The 21111-nt window shown below is 35.8% G+C and overlaps 1 protein-coding gene across 1 annotated transcript in view; it reads right to left on the reverse strand.

Annotated features, from left to right (window-relative positions):
- The window catches only part of CATSPERB (catsper channel auxiliary subunit beta), a 207045-nt gene that overhangs the window by 23663 nt on the left and 162271 nt on the right, over positions 1-21111 (reverse strand). The window contains exons 19-22 of the mRNA XM_021004314.2: positions 17814-17953; positions 15255-15452; positions 13428-13538; positions 12464-12574 (exon numbers count right to left, since the gene is read on the reverse strand). Coding sequence (XP_020859973.2) covers positions 12464-12574; positions 13428-13538; positions 15255-15452; positions 17814-17953 — 560 coding nt within the window. The remainder of the gene's footprint in view (positions 1-12463; positions 12575-13427; positions 13539-15254; positions 15453-17813; positions 17954-21111) is intronic.

Below are 21111 nucleotides of genomic sequence, written 5' to 3' on the forward strand. Positions count from 1 at the left end.
ACATATTCATCCACAGCTTCTATTGAGCTCCAAATCCATGACTAATTGCCTACTGGACATTTCAAATTGGATGTTTCTTGGACATCTCAACTCAATATGCCTAAAACTAAATTTATTCCTTTTCCTTAAACCCACCCCTTCTCATAATCTACTTATTTCTGTCTAGGGCACCACTATTCTTCCCCTAATAAAGACTAAAAATCACAAATTCCCAATTCCTGGTTCTCCCTTACCCCATACACCATCTTGATTTTTCTACTTCCACTTCATCTCTCTCATCCATCCTCTTTTCTCTACTGATAAGCTACCATCCAGTTTTAGACTCTCATCATCTATTATCTGGACTACCAAAATAGCCTTCTAATTGCCTTGTCTGACCCAATGCTCTTCCCTCTTTACTAGCCCTCCAAAGCTACCAAAGTGATATTCCTAAAGCATAGATTTGATCATGTCAGTCCCCTGCTCAATAAATTCGGTAGGTTCAAATACTAAACTGCTTTTTTAAACATTTAACACCTGCCACAACTTAATTCTAATTTAACTTTCCTGTCTTTGTATATATTACTACCCTCCATGTGTATGATCCAACCGAACTGTCCTTCTTTCTGCTCCATAGACAAGAAACTTCATCTCCTGTCTCTGTGTCTTTTTAACAAGTTCTTCCTCCTCATCTCTTCCTTTATTCTCTCCTCAAAACTATCTCATAGAATCTGTAGTGTCCTTCAAAACTTATTTCAAAAATCATCCTCTACATGAAGTCTTTTCTGATAATCTGTGCTGTCAGTGACCATCCATTACCCTGAATTTGTTCTGCAAATATTGTGTATGTACTTATGTGTGTAAATGTATGCCCCTTGAAGAACAAGGTTTGCTTAATTTTGCCTTTGTATCCCCAGTGCTTAGCAAAATAGCTGGATATGTGTTTTATGCTTGTTGATTGGAAATTTTCAATACTTTCTTTTTTGATTGGAGACACAGAGAATATTGGAACTCAAAGGGCTCTCAGGGACCATCTAGTCTCAAACTCTCATTTCACAAGTAAGGAAATTGTCCCAGAGAAATGAAGCATATTGCCCAAGATTACCCAGCCAGCTGATGACAAGAATAGCAGGCACTTGAATAGCTTTAATAAGTTTATGAATAATAAATATGTAAATACACATTAATAATAAAAATAAAATGTAACAATAATAGATAAATAAATTTTATAAATGACACCTCATTTTAACCTCAGAACAAATCTGAGGGGCACATGTTATTATTCTCATTTTAAAGATAAAGAAAAAGAAGGGGAAGCTAAGTGGCATAGTGGATAGAGCACCAGCCCTGGATTCAGGAGGACCTGAGTTCAAATCCAGTCTCAGACACATAACACTTACTAGCTGTGTGACCTTGGACAAGTCACTTTATCCCATTGCCTAGCCAAAAAAAAAAAAAGAAAAAGAAAAGAAAAGAAAAAAAGAGATGGAAGTTAAGTGACTTGCCTAGGTTTCATAGTACACAGGGTCCCACAGTTAATAATGTTTAAACTCATATGTGAACTCAATTTGTGATGAGTCCAGGTCTAGCACTCTATTACAGAACCTAATCAGGATTAGACTTTGGCTCTCTGTTATCTAAGTATACAGTATATCAGTCAGAAGAACCGGACTTAAGTCTCAGCTCTACCATTTATTAGATTTGTAACTTTGGGCAAATCATTTCACTTCTCTTGACTTCATTCTTTCCTCTGTAAAATGAAAGCACTTGCTTAGGTAATTACTAAACTCCTTCTTAGCCTCACAATCAATGCAATTGAGTCAGCTTTTGTATGTTTTTTTGAATGAGAAGGTATTCAAGTTGTGTTTAATTGTTTTATGATGTAAAATAGAAAGATTTTCTGGCTTGAGTAAAGTCTCAAATAAAGTCTACCGTAGGGTAGGGAATACTGACTTGTACTGGAAAGAGTGAAGAATTGATGAACATTGGGAATCTGGACAATGTAAGTGTATCCATCAGTAAGCATGGGGCTAAGTTGAGAAGATCCTTAAGAACAATGGTGAAGAGTTTCAGTCTTAATTGGAAATTAATATCAATCAATGATAAGATCTAGAGCTTTACAGCTGCCTGAAAATGAAATGAGTATCTTTAATTCAAGAAAAAAAATATTATTACTTATTACTGTATGAAAGACATTGTGGTCAATAGGTAGTAAGTTCTCCACCAAAGGACTCCTGTACTCCTCCATCCCCCCAGAATTTTCCATCCTACCCAATAATACTGATCACAGAATGGCTCCCATTTTGCCACTATTCAGTGTTTTCCACACACCCATTGAACTCCTTCAAATTTTGGTATGTTGTCTCATTATAGTTATTACCTTTAATGAAATTATTGTTTCTGTGATCTGTTGTTTGGCTTATCCACAATTTAGGATTAAGGTGGGTTTTTTTTTTTAGTTTTCAAGTAACTTTTAATTTGTGCTTTAAAATTACCTATATTGAATGTAATTTTTATTGGATTATGGTCAGGAAAAGATGTATTTACTATTTCTACTTTTTGCATTTATTTGTAAGGCTTTTATGCACTAATATATAGGCAATTTTTGTGAAAGTACCATGAACAACTGAAAAATAGATATGTTCCTTTCTGTTCTGATTCAATATTCCACAAAGGTCCACCATATCTATCTTCTAAAATTCTATACATCTCCTTAACTTACTTCTTGTTTATTTTGTGGTTTGATTTATCTAAGTTTGAGATGGGTTAATTGAGGACCCAAAATCATTACAGATTTTTTTTTGTTTCCTCTTGTGACTCATTTAACTTTTCCTTTAAAAATTTAAATTCTATGCTATTTGGTGGATATATGTTAACTATTGCTATTAATTTATTGTTCATGATACCTTTAAGCAAAATTTAGTGTTCATGTTTATCTCTTTTAATCAGGTCAATTTTTGCTTTTTCTTTGTCTGAAATCCTATTGCCACCCCACTCTTTAAAATTCGATGTATTTTGGGTTGCATTTTGAATGGAATATTGAACGTATGCTTCAGTAGAAGCATAATAGATTCTTCTCTAACTCTATGTGTATCTTTATGTTTCAAGTATGTTTCTTGTAAAGAATATACAATTAGATTCTGGTTTCTAATCAATTCGGCTATTTTCTTGTGTTTTATGTGTAAGCTTATCCCATTCATATTCAAATTTAGGATTGTTAAGCATATTTCCATCCACCTGATTCTCTCATATTTATCTTTCTATTTTTTTTTGCCCTGATGCCTCTTTTAGAATCTGTTTCATTTCTGACCACTGCCTTTCTTAATACACTTTCTCTTTTATTCTACCATACCCACCTTTCTTTTTCCTCCTATGTCCCTGTGAGGTAAAATAAATGTTTAAAAATTTTATGTAGTATTTTATTTTCCCCCAGTTACATGTAAAAACAATTTTAATATTCATTTTTGAAACTTTGAGTTCCAAATTGTCTCCCTTCCTCCCTCCCCACCACCCCTCTTTAAGAAGGCAAGCAATTTGATATAGGTTATGCACATGTAGTCATGCAAAACACTTCCATAGTAGTCATGTTGTGAAAGACTATATTTCCCTCTATCCTATCTCACCCCCCATTTATTCTATTCTTCCTCTCCTTTTACCCAGTCCCTCCTCAAAAGTGTTTTGCTTCTGACTACACCCTCTCCCAATTTGCACTCACTTCTATCACCCCACTCCCTTCTCTTTTCCCCTTCTTGCCTACTTTCCTGTAGAGTAAGAAAGATTTCTGTACCCAATTAAATGTGTATGTTATTCTCTCTTTCAGCCAATTCTATGAGAGTAAGGTTCACTTATTTCCTCACTACCGCCTCTTCCCCTTAATTGTAAAAGCTTTTTCTTCCCTCTTTTATGTGAGATAATTTATTCCACTCTACCTCTTCCTTTCTCTTTCTCCCAATATATTCCTCTCTCCCCCTTTAATTTTATTTTTTAGATAACATAGCTTCATATTCAACTCACATTTGTGCCCTCTGTCTATATGTACTCTTTCTAACTACCCTAATATTGAGTATGGTCTTATGAGTTATAATATCATCTTTCCATGTAGGAATGTACACAGTTTAACTTTAATAAGTCCCTTACAATTTATCTTTCCTGTTTACCTTTTCATGCTTATAATTGTATTTGGAAGTCAAATATTTTATTCCACTCTGGTCTTAAGAATGCATGAAATTTCTCTATCCCATTGAATATCCATTTTTCCCCCTTATGGGTTATACTCAGTTTTGCTGGTTATGTGATTCTTCATTTTAATCCTAGCTCATTTGCTCTCTGGAATATCCTATTCCAAGCCCTCTGATCCTTTAAGGTAGAAGCTGCTAAATTTTGTGTTATCCTGATTATGGCTCCATAATACTTGAATTGCTTCTTTCTGACTGCTTGCAATATTTTCTCCTTGACCTGGGAACTCTGGAATTTGGCTATAATATTCCTGAGGGTTTTCATTTTGGGATCTCTTTCAGGAGGTAATTGGTTGATTCTTTCAATTTTAATTTTACCCTCTGGTTCTAGAATATCAGAGCAGTTTTCCTTGATAATTTCTTAAAAGATGATGTCCAGGCTGTTTTTTTGATCATGGCTTTCAGGTACTCCAATAATTTTTAAATTATCTTTCCTGGATCTATTTCCCAGGTCAGTTGTTTTTCCAATGAGATATTTCACACTGTCTTCTATGTTTTTCATTCTTTTGGCTTTGTTTTACAGTGTCTTGATTTCTCGCAAAGTAGCTAGCTTCTATTTGCTCCATTCCAATTTTTAAGGAATTGTTTTCTTCATCGAGTTTTTTAGCCTCCTTTTCCATTTGGCCAATTTTGGTTTTTTTAAGGCATTCTTCTTCTCATTAGCTTTTTGGACCTCTTTTACCATTTGTCTAGCCTTTTTTAAGGTGTTATTTTCTTCAGTATTTTTTAAGTCTCCTTTAGCAAGCTGTTGACTTGTTTTTCATTATTTTCTTGCATCACTCTCATTTCCTTTCCCAATTTTTCCTCTACGTCTCTTAGTTGATTTTTAAAATCTTCTCTGAGCTTTTCCATGGCCTGAGATCAATTCATATTTTTCTTGGAGGCTTTCAATGCAGGAGCTTTGACTTTGTTGTCTTCTGAGTGTGCTCTAATCTTCCTGGTCACCAAAGTAAGTTTCTATAGTCAGAGACTTTTCCTGCTGTTTGCTCATTTTCCCAACCTGTTACTTGACTTTTTAACTCTTTGTTCAGGTAGGGCTCTGCTTCCAGTGTGGAGGATGTATTATTCCAAGCTTAAGGGGTTTTCTGCAGCTATTTTTAGAGATGCTTCTAGAGACAGGTAGGTTTTCAGTTCTTCCAAGGTGGTATGATCTAAGGAGAGGTGTTTACTCCTCTCCTGGTCTGTGCTCAGGTCTGTGAGGAGCATTATTTTCTGCCCTGGAACTGTGAGGAGAATCTGCCCTCCACTGCTGCTGGAAGCTCTGCTATGGTTGTGCTTCTCTTCACCCCAGGACGGTAACACACATCCACGTATGGGCAAAGCAACAGAGTCTTGCCTCAGTGCTAACCTCCTTCTGACCAGTTGTTCAATCCCTTTACTGTCTGTGGGCTGAGAGCTCCAGAAGCAGCCACTGCCAGTGCCACTGGCACTGCGATTCAGTCACTCTCAAGGCCTGCTCTTGGTTTGCTTGGACCCGAGCTGTGCTGGTGAGGCCTGCGCTAGACTGTACTTCTCTCTCACCCAGGTCCAAGAGCCCTTTCCTACTGACCTCCTAAGTTGTCTTTGGCATCTGTGGGCTGAAAAGTCTGGAAAGCACCACTGTTGCCAATGATTCAGTCACCCCAGGTGCTCTGGCTTTCCTGGGGCTCGGTGTATACTGGCACACCCTGTGCTGAACTGTGCTCCTTTCTCAGCCTCGTACAATAGACTTTTCCTGTTGACCTTCCAAGTTGTCTTGGCTTAGAAATTTGTTTTGCTCCATCTTTTTTTGGTTTCTGTTGCTCTAGAATTTGTTTAGGGTTATTTTAAAAGATATTTTCAGGGATTTGGGGGAGAGCTCAGGTGAGTCTCTGGCTTTACTTCACCATCTTGGCTCCACATCAGGTAAAATGAATTTTTGAACCAAATTATGTGTATGTGTATTTCTCTCTCCTTGAACTAATTTAGATGAGAGTGAGATTCAAGCATTCCCTCATCTCCCTCAGACTCCATTCATTGCAACTCTTTAATGCATGGCCTATTTATGTGAAATAATTTTTCCCATTCTTTTTCTCCCCCTCTCCTAATGCTTTCTTCTTCCCTACTATTTCATTCTTCTTTTGAGACTATCAAAATGTAATAAAATCACACCCAGATGCTCTGTATAAAATTAGACTCTCTAGTTATGATAAAGCTCTGATGGCTTACATGTATCATATATAACATGATAGTATAGACATATAATACAATAGTGTAAACAGTTTGAACTTGTTTATTCCCTTATGATTTTTCAAGCATATTTACATTTTTATGTTTCTCTTAGCCTTTTGTTTGAATGTCATATTTTCAATGTAGTCCTGGCATTTTCACCAGGAATATTTGAAAATCCATTATTTCATTGAATATCCATTTTTTTCCCTTTTTGGATGGCATTCAGTTTTGTTAGGTAGGTTATTCTTGATTGTAATTCTAGATCTTTTGCCTTCTGGAAGATCATATTCCAAATCATCTATTCCTTTACTATGTTTTCTTGACTGTGGCTCCATGATACTTGAAATTCTTTCTCTCTGGCTGCTTGCAGTGTTTTTTCATTGATCTGGGAATTCTGGATTTTAGCTATAATATACCAGAAAGTTATCATTTGGGTGTTTCTTTCAGGATATGACTGATACAGTTTTTCACTGTCTACTTTGTACTCTGGTTCTAAGATATCTGGCAGTTGAAAATTCCTTGAAATATGGTATGTAGGAGTTTTTTGTTCATCGTTTTCAAGTAATCCAGTGACTCTTAAATTATCTCTCCCTGACCTATTTTACAGGTCAGTTGTTTTTCCTGTGAGATAGTTCACATTTTCTTGTATTTTTTCCATCTTTTGACTTTATTTTTTTATTTTTTGATTTCTCATGTTGTCATTAGTTTCCTTTTGGCTAATTCTAATTTTAGGGAATTATTTTCTTCGGTAATATTTTGTGTATCTTTTACCAAGCTATTAATTCTTTTCTCATATTTTTTTTTTGCATAGCCCTCATTTCTTTTACTATTTTTTCCTGTACCACTCTTGTTTTTTAAAATAATTCTTCTGTCTTTTTTCATCTTTATTTAACTCTTCTAAAATTCTATTTGGATTTGTGTCCAAGCTGCATTTTTCTTTGAGGCTTTGTTTGTATATATTTCCAAATTGTTATCTTCTTCTGTGTATCTTTTGTGCACCATAGTAGCTCTTTATGGATTGGTTGTTGTTTTTTGTTTGTTTGTTTGTTTGTTTGCTTATTCTTGCAGCTTACTTCTTGCTTTCTAGGACTGCCCTGAGGTTTTGACCATGCTCCCAGCAAACTCACTAGGGGGAAAACATCATCTTCCTACAAGATCCCCTCTGCCTTAGGAGTTTACCTCATAACCACTTATTGTCCCACTGATTGGAGGATGGAGTCATGAGCTATAAAACCTCCCTTTGAGGGTCCTTAGCTCAGAATAACCGCAATTCTCACCCAGCTGCACTGCTTTGGGACATCTCTGACTTTTCTACCATGGCCCCACATCTGATACCTTCGCCAAGTCTCCTACACATACTTTTTGGCTCCTTTTTGTGTGTTGTGTTGTCTTCCATCTTTAGATTGTAAGCTTCTTGAGGGTAGACATTGTTTTTTCTTTCTTTATATTTGTATCCTCAGCATTTGGCACAGTTCCTGGTACATAGTATGTGCTTAATAAATGTTTATTGACTGACAGACTTTGGATTTTATATTAATGTTGAACTCTGCTCACTTCTGGGCAGCTTTCTGGCCTGAACTTCTGGGGGGGAGAGGTTGTATCCTTCTGTTGCTTTCACAGCTCAATTTGTGGGCTTGCAAGTTTTCACTGATTCCAAAGTTCTGTGATTCAGGTAGAATTGTCCAGAGCCCTCCTGGTCTGAGCTCTGCAAGTTCCTAACTAAAATTTGGGTCTGTTGGCTTTTGTTGTGCAATTGATTTTCAGTAGAATGCTGCTTGACTCAGTCACTGCTAACTTGCTGGGAGGTTCTACAGGTTCAGAACAACTCAATTTCTGTCTCCCTTTTGGTTCCGCTCTGTTTATTTCACTGCAGGCTTATGTACTAGGGTGAATATTAGAACTGCATCACTGGTCTGGTCCTGGAGCCTCACAGCTTTCTGGAACTTGTTTCTCACTCAGTATGTAGCTAGAACTCCACTTGCTCAAGACTGACTGCTCCTCTCTGCCCTGAATCTATGACCCTGAAGGGGGTAATGAGTGAAAGAGCTACCATATGGCACCTGTTTCTGCTCCCAGGACAAGTTCAAGGGTCCCTTGGAAAAACTTTCTACCCAGTAATTCTTGTCTTAGTACTCTCTTTTGGCTCCCTTTCCATCCCTGAGTACTGGAATGCTCCTCATCCCCACTGTGGCTGCTACTGCTGCCCTACTGCACTACTAGCTATGCCCCACCTCAGAATCTCCAGACCTTTCTGTCTTTGTAAGCTGCCTGGGCTGGAAAAAATTTCTCACTGTGACTTTTTCTTGGCTTTCCTGATCACAATTCAGCCTGACATATTTTACAGGTTGTTGTGAAGTGAAATGGGCAAAAAATGCTCCTTTTCCTTCTGCCATCTTGACTCTGCTCTACCCTTTTTCTTAATCCCATCTTTTCTCTGGAATACCACCTATTAAGTTTAATGTATTTGTACGTGAAACTCTTCCTGTTTGTATGGGGGTGGAGAGGAGGATCATGTTACTTTGCTCAATTCCTATGAAACTGAGATTCATGTGACACCAGCTCAACCCATCCCTTCTTTCTTATTTGTATAGTTTTCTTTTTGTGTATCTCAACTATGTGAGATAGTAAGTTACATTCAATTATTTCCCTCTTCTTCTCCAGTGTATTGCGTTTCCCCTACTTTAAGACCCTCAAAACATAACAAAACCACTCCCAGGTTCAATGTAATATTTAACTCCCTCCATGACTCTTGAAGACCTAAGGGGAACTCAATGATGTAATCACTAAGGGAGGACAAGACTTTCAGTAACTTGGAGGTGTGAGTTTATACTTTGGCCTTACAAGTTGTTGAAGTTTCAGTCCATTCTTCCCAGGAATCCTCTATGTGAAAGGAGTATATCGCTAGTATGGAGAGACGTTACCATAACTATCCTTCCTATGCCACATTAGTAAACATCCACCCACCTCCTAAGAATCCTCCCAAGGATGTTATAAGGATAAGATGAAATGACATATGCAAAGTAATTTGCAATTCTTAAAATGATATAAATTCATTATTGTTATTATTAGTATTAGTATTACACAAAACTCTCTGGGGGCATAGGTAGTTTATGCTAATATTCTAGAAAATCCCATCATTTCTAAAATGCTAAGGAACAGGCATCATTTAAAGACTTATTATAGCATTCACTATTCTTCTTTGGGTGGTTACACTCAGTAAGTGAGTAGATGAATGGAAGAATAAATGAACAAATCAACAAATAAATGAATAGAAGTTGAGAATGGTCATAAGAAACCATTGAAGAGAAATATCATCCCTTGTTTCCCTTGTTCTTCCTTGATTATCTAGATATGATGGAATCCTAACAAAGCTCCCCCAGCTCCAATAGTCTAACTTCCTTATGGGCAGCAGGCACGTCCTGATTTAGCCACACAATCAGGCTTTAACCACACTACTTCCCCCAGGCTCAATCACTGGCCTCCCTGAACAGCAGGCTCACTTCCCCCTACATAGCCACTGCTCCCTCAGCTCAATATTCTAACTTATATATGCCTCATCAGAATAACAGGCATGTCCATGAACTCCTATTTCTCACAGAAACAGCAGGTGTGTCCATGCACTCAACCACAGCCACATCCATCTAATCTTAGACAGGATCACAATAGCCAGTCAATCAGAAAGCTGCACCACTGGGATACCCAAGCAAGACGTGGACCCCAAACAATAGAAGGGACTTTCCCTAAGTAGGCACCTACGCAGTAATAGCAAAAGCTGTCTTTCAGGTGAATTTATAATGTACAGAGGCTTATTAAAATATTATTTTCATATATTAATGTCCCCTAGAAAAGGGTATGTTTTTATGTATTATGGGTTTTGGTTCCACCAAGGCTGGAGAGCATTACCCTCAATAAATGCCTTCACTTAGATTGAAGGTTGTCCGAGTCTGTGAATTCATTTGAGACAATCCCCACAACAAACCATGAAACCTCAACAGATGTTCAGGTAGCTTATGTTGATAGTGCAGTGGAAAGAGTGCTGGCTTTGGCGTCACATGACCTGCATTCAAACCCTGCCACTGACATGTACTCCCTATGGAACCTAGGAAGTCTCTCAATTCCATGAGTCTAAACTTCCTCATCTATAAAATGAAGGGATCTCAATGGATCACCTCTAAGTTCATTTCTATCTATAAACAGCTGATACTATGTCCACCTAAATATTTGTAAACTGCTTACCACATAGGTGCTACATAAATGCTTATTCCTTTTTCCTTCCCTAAAGCAATTTAGAATTTGTTTTGTCTCAATTTTGAAATGTATCCTGTTTCAGAGTCTTCTTCCCCCATCTTTTTTCTTTTCTTTTTAAATGTGTAACAGAGGTTACATTTAATGACATTCTGAGATCTGAGCTCTGAGGTTCCAAATATCAGGTCACATTCCTAGCCATGAAGCCAAGAATTGGTTAAAAATCTATATCTATAGATATGTGTGTATGTATGTATAATTTATATATATATATATATATACATATATATATGTATGTATATGTGTACATATGTGTGTATGTATGCATATATGTGTGTTTAAGGTGCTATTTGGAGATATAGATACATAGAAAGATATCTATATATTTATCTGTCTATATCTATATCTATTTTTATCCATATATCTATAACTATATCTATATATATCCAAATAGCACCCTGAATCAAAAGTGAAGCAGAGCTTATAGTATATGGGGATGTGCTATGTGGTTTTTGGGATCAGAGTTGAAAGAGTTGAATGGTAGCTGGAAAAGAAACTGAGTCTGGGTCTGCCCTTCCTCCTCCCACCCATTCTGTGAAGAATGAACCACTTGTGAGAGGAAGTAGTCAGAGGTCTGTGCTAACAAGATGCCAAAAATAAATACCGGTCCCCCGAAATAAGTGACTTCCAGATAGTACCCACTGGAGTTACAGAGGAACTGGTGGCTGAGTCCAAGGTGATATTGCCTACACTAGTAAGATTTGGTAATTCTTCCACTGGGGAAGTATTGTTGACCTCTGAACTGGAGACATGTATTGTTCTGGGAATGTCTGTGTCTGAGCCTAAGATCCTTGAATTCTAGAACTTTCCTGTATGGATTGCTCAATGGAGCTTAGGGCATCTGAACTATTTCCTAAAATTCCTGGACCTTGAGCATGCCTAAATACTGTTTGGGGTAGGGAAAAATGATCTGGTTTTAGGACCAGATACAGATAAGAAGCCACATAGTAGATGCTTGATTGAATATTATTTTTTTCCTCTTTTTTTCTTCTGTGCAAGGAATGTAAACAGATATGGTAGACAGTGTAGCTTATTTGTCTACAACATTATGTAACTTTATCATAGTGTAGTTAAAAGACTAAGTCCCAGAGAAATATATCAAATTCATGGAACAGGGAGAATTTTCCAGTAGGAGGAGGCGCAAAGCCATTTTAATTCAGAAAATTCACATTAAACACACATGTTAGGCTAAAAATATAAATAGACACCCAGAAGTAGAAATGAGAAGCAACCTATTTCCTGAGGACCATATAAGGCTTAGCACTTAGCTATTGCTCCCTCTGGATTGAAGTGGAGTGCATAGCTTCCCTGGGGAGTGTGGGACAATCTAGGATCTGGTTCTTTTCAGAGAAGAGGCCAGATAACACCAAATGGCAGCAAAATAACCACCTTTGCTTGTCCTTCCAAAGCCAACTAAAATGCCCTCTCTTCCTTGAAATCTTACATGGTCATTCCCTCTCCAATTTAGAAATAGTTTCTTCCTTCTGTGATTTGTCATAGCTTACATTTTAGTAAGGAAAATGAAACAGGCATAGTTTCCCTCTTTATATCTTTTATATCATCTCAGTGCCTTTCATGAGATAAGGGCTCAAGACATGTTTGTTGAATGGAGAAAGGAAGGGAAAGTGGGGGGGAGGGAATAAATATACTTTTCTATAAATATGATGTGAACTTTGTTTCTGTTTTTTAAGAACAGTTTAATGTCATGAATTGAGCATTTAAATAATTGTTTTCAGGCTATCACAATATCTTACCTTTTCTGTGCAGTCTGAGAAAGCTACATTTTGAGACATCTTCTGTTCAGTAGTACAATTACAATCCTCTCTAGAGGTCTTGTTTAAACACTGCTTATATATCCCCGTTTTCTACAAAGCAAATAAAAGTGGGAAGAGAGAAAAAATTCAGATGATTCATAAGCCACATACTCATTGGAGTCAGCAGCCAGTTTAATCATGATCTCCATACTGGGATGTTACTGGCTCACTGGTTTTTCCCCTCTTCCCACAGATAAACACAAACCAACAAACTAGAGGAATTCATCCTAAGAGAATACATATATTCAAGACAATCTTCTCTGAGGCCACAACAGGAAGTTACCTATGAAATTTACACACAAAGATCCTCAAGGGGAAAAAAAGCACTTCTGAAGTGCTGGAGTAATAGGGTTTTCCTGGGATCATAATTCCAAGCGGTCCTCAAGTTTGCTGAATGCAAAGGTGCAAAGTAATTACCTTGGAATCCTAATGGAAATGGCAAAGAAAGAAGGAAGGAAGGACAAATGTTCCTAGAAATATACATTGAAGATACTTTATTTACATGAAGGACCATGAATGAAAACTTTTAGGAGTCATCAGCTTGAAGACTCTTAGTGTTGCTCTGAGTAGTGAAAGGCCAGTTACAGGGCAAAATGGGAGACTTCATGACATCATGTGCTTTAGAGTTTCTCCCTAGACAAAATGAAAACAGCACATAGGGACTTTGTAGAGACAGATTTGTTATATAACAAAAAGGTGCCAGTATACTTCTTAAGTTTTATTTGTGATTCAGTTCATCTTCTTGCAACAAAATAGTAGTAATAAAAGTATCAAAGGGATAACATCATCAATAATGTTTTATGGATTTCATGAAATTCAGCAGGGGTTACAGAGATTCAGTATATGATTGTGCTGAGCTCTAGAGTTCGCAAAAACACTAGAGTAACCATAGGAAATGACTTACTTTTGATTGGGGATGGTAATTTCTTAACTTGGGTCTGCTAGGATCTGCATTGTAAAAGTTATTAGTGGTTGGGATATCTTTTCCTATTTCTGATGGAGGCCTGTAGTTGTTCTGCATGGGATTAAACATAATTATACAAACAGAGCTCGGTAAATAAGCATAAACTTATACAATAATGTTGTTTATATTACACTGGGTGTGAGTATTCTCACTCTGAATAACCAGTAGGAATTACAGTTGCATTGAGCTGCCCCAACTGCACTTTGGGGATGGATAGCCATCCCTAATCTCTTGGCCATTCCTAACTCACATCTGCCTGGAGATAAGAAATCTATATAATATAATAAGCTCTATAGTATAATAGGACTCCTGGTACTCAGCCACTGAGCTTTCTACACACACTTGAACTTGAGATAAGGACCTGAGATTCAATTGAACTATAAATTGAAATCTCTGGCCTGCAAAGCCTAAAATGCCAGAGGTAGGAGAACCTCTTACACATGGCTTTTAACTATTTAAATTCATACTTCTAACAAATATGACTGCCTGGCTTCATAGCAAACAATAGGTTAGAAGCAGAAAATCAGATGTGTGCTCAAGAGGCAATAGTACTAAGAGAACTGATAAAGCAAAGCAAGTAGAGGTTCACAGCATAAGGCCACGGAGCTATGTACATCCCAGGTCAAACCCTTAGGACACTACTATATTACAGCACAACCAAGTACAAAAAAAGACTATAGTCATTTCCTTAAGAGCATAGCCTATAAGTCTGTCACTGGCCAATGGGAGCACTGTCCTCAGATTTGCCTGTTACCAAACCACTTAGAGAGACTCGACGACCTGCTTCTGCAGGGACCTGGTGTTATCTCCACTTCAGAGGATTCAGAAGGCATTCTGTGTTGATTTATGGACTGGAGACAGTCACAGAACACCTGACCATGCTATGAAGTGGAAAGCCAGAACCCTTCATTCTACATCATCAGATACATCTAAGAAAAATGCTCACCAGGCATTCCCAAGTGGTTTGTCAGAAGGCAGAGCACTATGCACGTACTCTGAGCACTAGGTCCCATTAGACAGTCTCCATAGTTATTGATCCTTTTTTAGCCTCCCCATTGCCTGCACTGGATATGGTAGTGGGTGCGTAATAAATGTCTATTAAATAAATAATGGACAAGTAAAGTTAATAATGATGAAACCAAGTCAACAATAAAAGGTTAAATAAATGCTGAAAAAAATTTAATGTGTAGTACATTTTAGAAACTTTTTTTTCCTTTAGACCCTTATTTTGTCCTTTTTGTGCTTTTGCTCTTATAATTTTTTGTGAACATGTCATTTTCCTGTAACAAGATTGTAAGGTCCTCAACAGCAAAGTCTGTCACTTTTCACACTACATGAGCCTCTTCCTTGGACTGAAGGATCCTTTTGATTGGCCTCTACAATGGCAGAATTATTCTGTTCCTAGGTCTCCTTCTGCCTTCACTGGAAGCCTTTCCGTCCATTAAACTGAATTTGACTTAATTCTTGTTTCATTTTATTTGAATGAAAAAGTGATTTGAGGTCATATTTTGTGATATTCATTCCAGTATGGCAAAAGTACTAATTTCAGCTTTGAATACCAAATCTCCCAATTTAAACTTGCTAATCTAGAAAGTTCAACTGCTCCAATGTTTTAACACAGTTCATTAATACCTCTTCTGAATGGTATGACCATCGAGACAACACCATTGTAAATGATCTTAAGCATTTTAGAAAGCTGCCTCTAGTATATGACTTTGTACAAATTAGTAATAGACAAGTATTGCTCCTAAAACAAACTATTCTTACCGGCAAGGTTTTGATTATGTTGAAACCATTTTCATCCCTATATTGTCCACTTTCCCAGTCTTCTGAGGATAGTTTGTATTTGGGTAACATCCTCATAAATTTAGAATAACTACAGCTGCTCTTCAGTGTCATGACAATTGCTGACGTATGGCAATCAGCTGTTGCCTGCCAGATTATGAATGAAATTGTAGTGGTACCCTGGGAGAGAGGCACATAATTGGTGTCTACTTAAAGCAGCCAAAAGAAGAGAGCAAAGTTCAATTTTTAAAGAGTTATATGAAGGCCTTAGACAATTTCATTGGGAATAAGATACAACATAAATGCATGAAGCCATTCTTTTCTGGGAGGGAATCTGCAAATTTAATTAATAATAAAAATTAATTATTTAAGTTAATAGTATCAAAGTTCGCCATTAGATAAAGTTTTCAATCATTATAATAAGCTCTACTGACATTTTCCCCAGTGGCAGGCTTAATAATATTTCATTGCTGATGTTGATATGATGGATTCATTTAAATGAGGAATTGTATGCACATTTTGTAAATAATCGCGTACCCATCTAACAGTTGTTTAAGAAATGTGCCTTTTTTTAGTAGAAATTTATTTTCAATGGCCATAAATGAGATTAATTCATTTAACCTCCCAATGCACCAGGTAATCCTCTTATGTGGTCAGTTTCAGAACATTTGTTAATCTATTGTGGGAGTATGCAAGTATATCTTTCCATGCTGGAAGTTCCCTACACCAAAGAAGTCACAAATTTAAATTAAAAAAATTAATAACAGCTATCTTTGATATCTGTATAATGTTAAGGCTTCTAAATAAATCATAACAGTTCTTCAACATAAATGGTGATTTGAGGAATTTATTTTTAAATTTTTAAGAAACCTAAGTAATCTCTGAGGGGCAAACCCACATAGATAGACAGATAGATAGATAGATAGATAGATAGATAGATAGATAGATAGATAGATAGATATAGATACAGGAGTGGTAGGAGTTGTTATTGTTAAAATCATCTTATTTCTTCAGAATTGGTGATACACTATGAATTTGAGGTCTGGAAGTACTAGTGTTCCTACCTTTTTCATTGCTTACTTTAGAGTAGTAGATCTGTAGTTTTCTCTAAAAGAATTTTATAAAGTTGTGTGGTTTGATTGTTATAGCACCAAGCCTGCAAGTCCATTTAGGTAACATCTTTTTTTTTCATATTGGCATAACTCAGTCATGAACAACAGACATTCTTCCTTGAATTATATGGTTCACAATTTATTTGTTTAAAGAATGGTTTTATTTTATAACCGCATTTATATAAAACTGGTTGCGTTAAGATATTTTGATTGATTGAAAGATATAGTAGTCATTTTGTACTTATTTTGAATTAATTTCTCATTGTATTTTTTCCAAATTTTGTTATTTCTATACAATCACTGGCCTTTTAAAAATAAACTATCTTGTCAACTAAAAACATGGATAGTGTTGTCTTTGACACTGTTTACACCTTCAATTTCTTTTTTCTCATCTTTTGCTATTGTTTGCATTTCCAATACAATACTAAATTACATTGGAGATGGGGGCATCATTGCTTTGCCCCTATATTTAATGGAAAATCTTCTATCATTTCTCTAATCAAAATAATAATGGCTTTTTAGGTATATAATTTTTATTTAATTAATATATGGCTCTATTTTTGTACTCTAATTTTTAAGCACAATGGAGAGTTATGTCACAGCTATTTTTTTGGACCATTGATAATGATGCATGTGCTGTCAGACATGATTGATGGTAGAGATGATAATATTTAGAAATAACTGTCATCTTCCAATATACACTGGTGCAGTTCATTCAAGCAGTCTAAAATCACATAAACATTATACGACATTGTTAACCCATATTGTGTTAAAAACTAGCTTATTTTCAGATGAACAACTACCTGACTATATATAGCTTCCTCATTTATACTTGTAAAATTGATTTTTAAACCATATGTATAATTTTATTACATGTGTTCCTATTACATTTCTCATGTTAAATTTCTAACAAAGTTCTAACTAGTTGACATCATTTGACCTCTAAATTTATTACTCACTCTGCTGTCTATTTTTCCCTAGCTTTGATTTATCTACAAACTCTTATTTCCATTTTGCCCCAGTTCTTATTTGCCCAGAATCCAGATGTTATGTCTCTTACTTGCACCAGTAATACCTCCAACTTGTTCTAAGTGCCATCTCTAGTGTCCTTACATCCCCTGACTTCCATTAAGAGTGTTGTTTTATCGAGAAAACCCTGGAGCTATTCCATGGAGCAGTTTCAAAAAGGAGAAAGTAAAGAACAACAGGAGGAAAAGAAAACTTTCCATTTGAGGTGGCAGCTCCCTTCATAGATGATTGTAATAAGCAAAAACAAATTTGTAGACCATGCTACAAAAGTATTAGCCTATTTTCCTCAAAAGTAAAGTAAAAGAAAAAATAACACAATAGCATTGATTTTTTTCTTTTTCTAGCTTTAGAAAGACTATTAAATGTGTTTTTAACTGTAAATTAGGAAAATTTATCTTACTTTGTTGAGATATCTATTTACAATTTCCATTTCAACTACATAACTGTCAGTTTCATCCCAATAGGCAGATGTTGTTACATCCATCAAGAACACATGTCCAACAAATATTTTTAGGAATGGTGTCGACTGCACCCGAATCTCTATGAAACAGAGAACAAGAATTAATATCTTATTACTCAGTGTATTTAATCAAATTAATTAATATGGGTTAAGTAGTATTTTAGAATGATATTCTTAAAGGTTAATATAAAAGGTTATATGGATAAAGTAAATGCAAGGTCCCAGAAGCTATAAATGTTATCAAAACACAGCTTCTCAATTGGTTAATCCCATTTGGATATTTTTTTCAACACTGAAATGAATTTAGATTTTTTTCAACATTGAAATGAATTTAGTTTTTTTAATTTATTTTTATTTTTTGTCTTGTCTTTGTATTACTTTTATAAACATATATAATTGACAATCTTCCTATGACCAGTGAACTATTGTGGAAAGCAAAGTTGTTTGCTTGTTTGTTTTAGGGAAAAAAATCAATAAAACTAAACAACACATCAAATCTGATAATATATGGAGAAAATCCCATATCTATAGAATCTCCCTTCTACAATGAAAAAAAGAAGCAAATTTTTTAACCTCTTCTATAAAGACATTGATTATTATAATGTTCAGTTTGATTTTATTGTTCTTTCCATTTTTGTTTTCCTTCTGTATATTGTTTTTTCAGTTATTTCATTCTGCATCACTTTAGGTAAAAATCTTTGTGCTTCTCTGAATTTTTTGGGTATTTGTTATTACTTATAGCACAATAATATTCTATTATAGTTATCCAACATAATTAATTTAGTTATTTCCAAATGATCACTTATTTTGTTTTAAATTGTTTGCTACCATTAAAAGTGTTACTTTGAATATTTTCATGTATTTAGGATTTTTCCTGATCCTTGGATAAATGATTAGTGGTGGAATCTCTGGCTCAAAGGATATGAACATTTAAGTCACTTTTTAAAAAATTATAATTCTAGGATTCTGGGAAGATGATGGAATAAGGCAAGAAATTACCTGACTCTCACAAATTCCCCCACAAACAATTTACAATAACACCTCAAAGTGAAATTTGAGTGGCAGCAATAATTAAAAATCAGAGTAAAACTGCCTAAAACAACTTGGGAGGACTTTTAGGAAGACCTGACTTTCCAGAGTGGTACTGATGAATCAACAAACAAGCCCTAGGGGCAGCTGTGTCTGCAAAAGCCTCAGCTTCAGGAACTTTTCCTCACAGGGAAGGAGGTGGGGGGTAGCAGCTGCTCAGTGGAAGACTGCACAGCTATCCACTGATGCTTGATGCAGTCTCAGGCTGTGGCTGTGAGTAAGAAGGAGCAAGTATACACTAGTAAGTGCAGTTGCAGAAAGGTAAGGGCCCTGATGGCTGAGGTCAGCACTCCCAGGAGAGTAGAGTCCCTGCTTTGGATTCCAGGACAGAGGAAGGAACTGAAACTTGAAGCCACTAGGGTCTGCAGGAAATAAGAGCATTAGCGGTAACAGCATTGCTATTGTTATTTATTATCTCTTGATAACACAAGATTTAGCAGCTTCTGTATTAAAAGATCAAGAGGCATGGAAGATTATACTCCAAAGAATAAAGGAAATGGGTTTGCAACCAAGAATGATTTACTCAGCAAAGCTGAGTGTAATCCTGCATGGAAAAATGTGTATTTAAAGAATTAAAGGACTTTCAGGTATTTGTGCAGAAAAGACCAGGACTGGATGGAAATTTTGACCTATGAGAATCAAGAGAAATATAAGAAGGTGAAAATTAATGATCAATTATAAGAGATTTAATAAGGTCAAACTGTTCACTTCTTATATAAGAAAACTATCTATAATTCTTAAGAATGTTACCTTTACTTGGGTAGTTTCAAAAAACATACTTAGACAGAAGGCTTAGGATTGAGTATGATGGGATGATCCTAAAAAATAAAATTAGGTAGGGAGAGGTAAAATGGAGCAATTATCTCATAAAAATGAGGCATGAATGAAAGAACTATTACAATGGAGGCAGGAGGGGGTGGAGGTAGTGCTAGTAGTGGTAGTGCTAGAACCTTATTGTCATCAGAACTAGGCTAAAGAGGGAATAACATATACATCTAGAAAGGTAACTAACTTACAAAGAAATGGGAAAGTGAAGGAATAAAATAAGGGAGAGACTGTTAGAATGGTAGGTAGATTAAGGAATAGGAGAGTAAGGGGAGAGGATAAGGGAGGAATTCTTTAAAAGGGTGAGAATTAGGGAGGATGTGATAAGAAATAATCAGACATGAGAAGGGATAGGGTAAAGAATAGAGGGAAAGAAGGCTTAAACTGTGAGAGAAAGTGGATGGAGGGAAATGTGCAATTCATAATTATAACTTTGAATGTGAATGGGATGAACTTATCTATAAAACAGAAGCTCCAGAATGGAATAAAAGTCAGAATCCAACAATATATTATTTACAAGAAACACATTTTAAAAGGAGAACTACATATAGAGTAAAAAATGAAGGGCTGGAGTAGAATTTATTATGCTTCAGCTGATGCAAAAAAAGCAGAGGTAACAATCATGATCTCTGGCAAAATTAAAGTTAAAATAGATTTAATTAAAAGAGATAAACAGGGAAACTACATTATGATGAAAGTTACCATAGATATTGAGGTAATATCATTACTAAATCCATATGCACCAAATGCTATAGAGCCAAACTTTTTAAGGAAAAGCTACATGAATTACAAATGGAAATAGATAGCAAAACTATAATAGTGGGGGATTCTTCTTATCCTAGATACATTGATTTTATTCACAAAAAGGATTTCGATTTCATGCAATCAAAAGGAAGTATATTTGCCAAAGATGTTTAAACCAAGCAAGGGATGAAGATTATCATAAAAGATTAAGTAGATATTTTCCCATTATGTGAAATTCAAAAAAGAACTTTTGCATTAATAAAAGTAAGTCAATTAGGATGAGGAAAGAGGCAGTAAATTGTGCATGCAGTGCATTAAATATCTCTGATAAGCATCTGATATGCAAGATATATAGTGAACTGATGCAAATATTCATGACAAAAACCATCCTGGAGGAATCTCCAATTCAACATGTCCAAAACAAAGCATATTACCTTTTGCCCTAAAACCAAACCCTTTACCATACTTCTTTAGTTCTGTTAAAGACAAAACCACTCTCACAGGTATGGGTCAGGGATATATTCCTGAACAAGTAGAGGCAATTCCAAAAGATAAAATAGATTGCTTTGATTACATGAAA

This window comes from Phascolarctos cinereus, unplaced genomic scaffold (genome assembly GCF_003287225.1).
Source record: "Phascolarctos cinereus isolate Bilbo 61053 unplaced genomic scaffold, phaCin_HiC Scaffold_3;HRSCAF=262, whole genome shotgun sequence".
Classification (NCBI taxonomy): domain Eukaryota; kingdom Metazoa; phylum Chordata; class Mammalia; order Diprotodontia; family Phascolarctidae; genus Phascolarctos; species Phascolarctos cinereus.